This window comes from Daktulosphaira vitifoliae, unplaced genomic scaffold (assembly GCF_025091365.1).
Source record: "Daktulosphaira vitifoliae isolate Bord-2020 unplaced genomic scaffold, ASM2509136v1 Scaffold_2, whole genome shotgun sequence".
NCBI classification, from domain to species: domain Eukaryota; kingdom Metazoa; phylum Arthropoda; class Insecta; order Hemiptera; family Phylloxeridae; genus Daktulosphaira; species Daktulosphaira vitifoliae.
In genome coordinates, this window is record NW_026099573.1 from 4,927,006 (window position 1) to 4,932,632 (window position 5,627).

The 5,627-nt window shown below is 25.9% G+C and overlaps 1 protein-coding gene across 1 annotated transcript; it reads right to left on the reverse strand.

The window, feature by feature from the left end:
- Positions 1–260: 260 nt before the first annotated feature.
- Positions 261–2,649, reverse strand: LOC126898846 (uncharacterized). Its single transcript, XM_050673252.1, has 2 exons — positions 1,993–2,649; positions 261–1,715 (listed from the first exon to the last, which is right to left on the reverse strand). Exons 1-2 carry the CDS (start codon positions 2,515–2,517, stop codon positions 1,656–1,658), a joined length of 585 nt encoding a protein of 194 aa, XP_050529209.1. The 5' UTR covers positions 2,518–2,649; the 3' UTR covers positions 261–1,655.
- Between the last annotated feature and the right edge of the window lie 2,978 nt (positions 2,650–5,627).

Sequence of the window (5,627 nt, forward strand, 5' to 3'; positions counted from 1 at the left end):
ACCTGAAAGTGATTTTATGTGTCGTGTAGATTTAGACATTGTTATTATCACGGGCCAGAAATGATATCGCGCTTAACCGGTGATTAATAGGAAATGATTTTAGTACATTAAAATTTATTTCGAAATAAGGCTACGGTCATTGGTTCACATAAAATTATTTATATTTTTATACAATTAACAATAAAATAACATGTCGAAAATTTAGAATGACACTTTGTGTGATATAATAACAACAGTTGATAAAAATGCTAATAAATATATTTCAATATCAATAAATGTGATTTTTAGTAAATACGCATAAATACAAATACAAAGAATGTTCAATATAAATAATTAGTAGTAAATCTATAATTAATACACACTTAAAATATTAGTGAGATTTCCGAGTTAAAAATTGACTATAGTTGTCATCTGTGTGACTTAAATAATTTCATTAATTCAACCATGCGTAGTTTATATACTCAAACTAAAATATTTTTATTACCTTAGATCAGGGATGGGCAACTCAAAGTTACTAGAGGGCCAACTTTTAAAAAATTAAAATCTAGCGGGCCAGAGCATAGAAAACAAAAAAAAAAATGTACATTTTAATTAGCATTTTCTGTTTATAATGTAATAATACAAAAAGGGTTATTAAAATAATTTAATTAAATATAAATAGATATTTGTTTAGTGTGAGTTTTGAGCATGGGTGACTTCTAATGACAATGCGGCAAAATCGACTTCTATTTCGGAAGAAGAAACACAAATTAGGTGACTTAAAGTTTCATCTGTAAGTCGATTTCTATGATTTGATTTAATATGTTTAATGTTTGAAAATGTACATTCACAAATGTAAGTAGTCCCAAACATGGATAACATTTTTAAAGCGAACTCTCGTAAAAGTGGATATTTTAGAATAGGTAATTTTTTCCAAAGCTTATGTCAATCCCTTTTGTAGATAAACTTTAAAATTGTATGTTGCAATTTGAAGATGTAGCGCGGGACGCCAGTTGCCCACCCCTGCCTTAGATGATCCCACAACAAACAAAACAATGAATAGAATCTTCAACAATTTACAATAATTACACAGAATAAAATGCCAAAGTTACAAAACTCATCCATGTGACTTAAATAATTTCAACCAAAACTAATCACCAAAATATACTACTAATATAATATAATATTACTTATGCTAAAGTATGGCTAATTACAAAAACAAAACTTTTAACAAATTTTACTTTAGCACAACGTGACACATAATTTTTACTAATTCGTACGGTAGACAAAAATTTAACTTAATAATACGTACTCTAATATATTTATACACGTATCGACCGGCAATGATCACTGGCCGATGACTCCCAACGTCTGGGTGTTTTAAGAAAGGTGAGTGGAAGGACAACCGAGTGAGCGCGTGCTATATACGAGTTCGCGTGTGGAGCGAACAGACATCAAGAAATAGATCAATCGATTCGTAAACCAAATTAAAGAACAATTTGTTTTAATTTATTTATTTTTGTTAAAAGCAAAAAGATATAATGTCAAATAATTGTTTCCATATTGTGTAAATAGTATTGAATGGTCATCAAATTTTTTTTTGGTAAATTATTTTTGTTCCTTGTTCGGAAATAGATTTAATCCTAGTACAGTATTTATGTATTGCGTGTTCATTATTAAAGTGTCGTCAGGTTTGCAATCAGAAGTAATATCCCAGTTCCAATATTGATCATTGTCTAAAACAGCATAATTTTTTTTTGTTTTCATTAATTTCCGACATTTTTTAAAATGTTTTTTAAATATTACATCTTCACACAGTTCGCCAGAATATGTAAACATTTTTTCTAAAACATTTTCAACACAATCCAGTGGTAGAGTAGAAATATAATATTTTTTAAATGCAAAAGAAATATTATTTAAAAGTTTTTTAAATTCATCTACAATCAATTTTACTATTTCATAATTAATTGTAATTTTGAATAAACTATAATATTGTTTAAAATCTACATTCACCTCCAATTTTTCAAGCATTGCCCAAACTTCAAGTTCAAACAAACAATATCTGTCTACTAATGTTAAACCAACGCTTTCCATAACATTCAGATAGTGTGTATAACATTGGATAATATTGGTATTGTTTTTAATACACGGTTTAATAATATTTCCTAATTTTTTACCAATGGTATCATCAATGGACACAGGAACATCTATTTCATTTTTTTGTGTCCAAGTCCAAGGTTTTTTACATTCTCTAGGGTTGAAATACTTAGAATGCACAACATCATTATCATCTATTATAGTATTTTCGTTGTAAGGCATAGGACAACGAAGTACATCTTTTCCTGTGTAATAATCTTGTTTTTGTAATGTCAACTGCAGAAATGCAGGATACTCCCTGATGAGTTTATTCAAATCATTAATAGTGATATATTGTTGATTTTCAGTATTCTGACTCAATTCATCATTAGTATAAACAATAATAACATTTGAAATTATTATTCTAAGTAAAACAATGTGCATTTTGCTAAAAAAATTCATTTTTACCTGTTGCTGTAATAGTCAAGTTATTCTTTCATTTGTTAACAATTTGGTTACTATGAAAAATCTATTGATAAAAGAAGGTTAGTAGTTTTATCGAAGAAAAAATTAAAATATACAATTAGTTTTGAAATGGAATCATTTTTTTCAAGTTTTCTTGGAAATATTAATATTTTTACGTCAAAAGTGTTCAATTATAATTTTTGTACAAATATTATTTGTGTTAACAATAATGATGATCATTTTGATATATATATTTAAATCATAATGACTTTATTTTTAAACTTTCGAAAACGTCATATTTGTTGTTTTGCGCATTAAAACATAAATAAATTATTCCAAATTTATAACATTCACACATGTTAGTACTTATTACATGCTATACACTATAGATATACTTAAAAACTACATTCAATTAATTAGTTAAATATACTTTCGCCTCAAATCAAATCTGAGAATATATTAAATTTACAATTATTTGTTTTTTTGTGTCTGCCATTAATTTTTCTCATCTCTCACTGAGCCAAGTCTTTTTTACGTTACTTCAAAAGATCACAAATTGTATCTAGTTAAAGGGATTACCCATAAAAATTAGAAAACTCACCTCATTCGCCAAGCATGGGAATCCCACAAGAAAATACTAATTTAAAATACGCTAATTTTTAAAAAAATTTTTATTTAAAATTGCCATAACATTATTAAAAATAATTTATAAAAACAATTTATAAGTATCAGATATGAATAAATATTTAATAATTTAGTGTTGTAATTTTTATGTAGAAATCATAAAAAATTGTATTTTAAAATAAACAAAATAAAAATAAAATTTGAACATAATAATAGCATGTTTTTAAATACGACATCCATTTTCACGCAAAAGACGAGATAGGACAAATTTTTTTTTTTAAATTTATAGTAAGTAAAATTATTTTTAATTTAACATATATTTAAAGAACGCAGTATTTACGGAACACTGTCAAAAGTTAAGTTTTAAAAGTTAATTTTTTGTGAAAAAGTTGTCATTTTGAATCCCCCCTGTAAATAGATAAAGCGTTTAAAAAATTATATCAAATAAAAGGAAAATACCTAAGGCTTTAATATAAAAAAAACCCAGCACAGGGGGGTCGCGGCACAGTGGTGCCGTGGTATAGTTGGATCAAGTATAATGATATGTGACAGTGATTAAAATCACTATCAAAAATAAACGCTTCGATACAAATCATAGATAGTGATTAATTTTAAAAAAATTGGTGTTTTATTCTAAAAGCTACATGATCTGCTAGCTCTTATTAATATCTTGATTAAGATAAAGTATGTCGAATGAAAAAGGGTTTATTATAAAATATTATTTCTCATAAAAAAAATTGTGTGGATCCATACACTTTTCAATATGTTATAGCTTTTGTAATATAGGTCATTATTTTGTAAAACTGAAAACAAAGCATTTTTGTAATGTTTGGTTTAGCTATGAATTTCTTGATCTATTATTACAAAAATATAATATAGTCTAACATTTGTAAACTTAGAAGTATAACACTTATGTAATGTTTAGATTAATTGTAATTCCCCAAATTATTGTTACTAGACCAAGAAGTAAATATTTATAAACATTTTTGAAAATGATTACGATATGAATTTTATAAAAAGACAAATAAAATATTTTAGTATATAAGATGGAATGAATTGAAAGGAAAGAAAGAGAAGACCTCGAGAGTACCGAAGGTAATCTCTTTCCGTGTGGTTCGTTTGTGACATTAAGTTTTTATTTTGTGTATTATTTATTTATCCGGTTTTAAGTGTATCAATATTTTATATGTTTTATTTTGATTGATTATATCTTTATTAACTACATTTTGCGTTATTATTGAACTACTAAAACTATAAGTTAGAACAAAAAGATTGTTCCGTATTTAAATACAATACTTTATAAAGTTAAAAATATAAAAAATAAAATCGAGAAATTTCCCACAAAAATAGCATTTGGTAGACGTTTTCACCACGAAGACATGTCCAGAGGTCAAAATTTTTTTTTTAAATTAAAGTATATTACATTAGCATTAATTTAAGATATATATAAAAGTGTCAGACCTTCCGGAATATTTTCAAAAGTTAAGTTGAAAAAGTTAATTTTTTGTGAAAATGTTGTCATTTTAAATCCCTCCCTGTGGACAGATAAAGGGTCAGATTTACAAAAAACATATACTAAATGATAAGTAAAGACATAAAGCATCTATATAAAAAATATTATATTGATATGTTCGTTTTTGAAAAAATTACGGCATTTTTTAGTAAATAAAATTGAAAAAAATTCGAAAATTAGCGATTTTTAAATTTGTCATTTTTTTGGAGGTTTCCCCCATTTACGGGGAATGAGGGAAATTTTTTCAATTTTTAAGGGTAATGTCTTCGACTAGATACGATTTGTGATCTATTGACGTATCGTTGAAAGAAATCGGTTCGGTGAGAGCTGAGAAAAAGTGGTAACAGACATACCAAAAAAAAAACACATCATAGTAAAACCAATACCTTCTCAGCTTCGCATTGAAGCTAAAAAAATGTTTTTCAATATGTTACGACAATTTTTAGAAAAAATTTTTTAAAAAATGTTGAAATTTACCGATTTTAAGAATTGTAAATTTTCGGAATATTTCCATTATTTACAGAGAACGAGGGTAAATTGTAACATTTGATGAATAAACAGGTTCAACATATACACTAGAAAAATGATTGGCAAAAAACTGAACTTTTTCTTCATTGTTTGAGGATAGAATTTGATTATAAGATACAAAATCAGGAATATTTGAATTTTTATTCATTTTTAAAGAGTTAATATATTTCCAAAAATCAATATAATTTTTTTTTTTATAGACACCTTAGATTTTTACCTGTCATTTTATATAATTTTGTAAACATTTGACCATTTAACAGCCCACAGAAAGGCTTTCGGAGGGTTCTTTTATATATATCATAAATTAAAGCTAATTTAATATACTTTAAATTGAAAAAAAAAAATTTGACCTCTGGACTTGTCTTAATGGTGAAAATGACTTCCGAATCCAAAAATATGCTATTTTTTTGAAAAAGTTCTTGATATTATATTTTACATTTTT

Coding starts and splice junctions, on each gene's coding strand:
- LOC126898846 (XM_050673252.1), bottom strand. CDS start 2,517: ATGAATTTTTTTAGCAAAATGCACATTGTTTTACTTAGAATAATAATT. Junction 1,716..1,992: donor CAATGCTTGAAAAATTGGAG/GTGAATGTAGAT, acceptor ATGCTGTTTTAG/ACAATGATCAATATTGGAAC.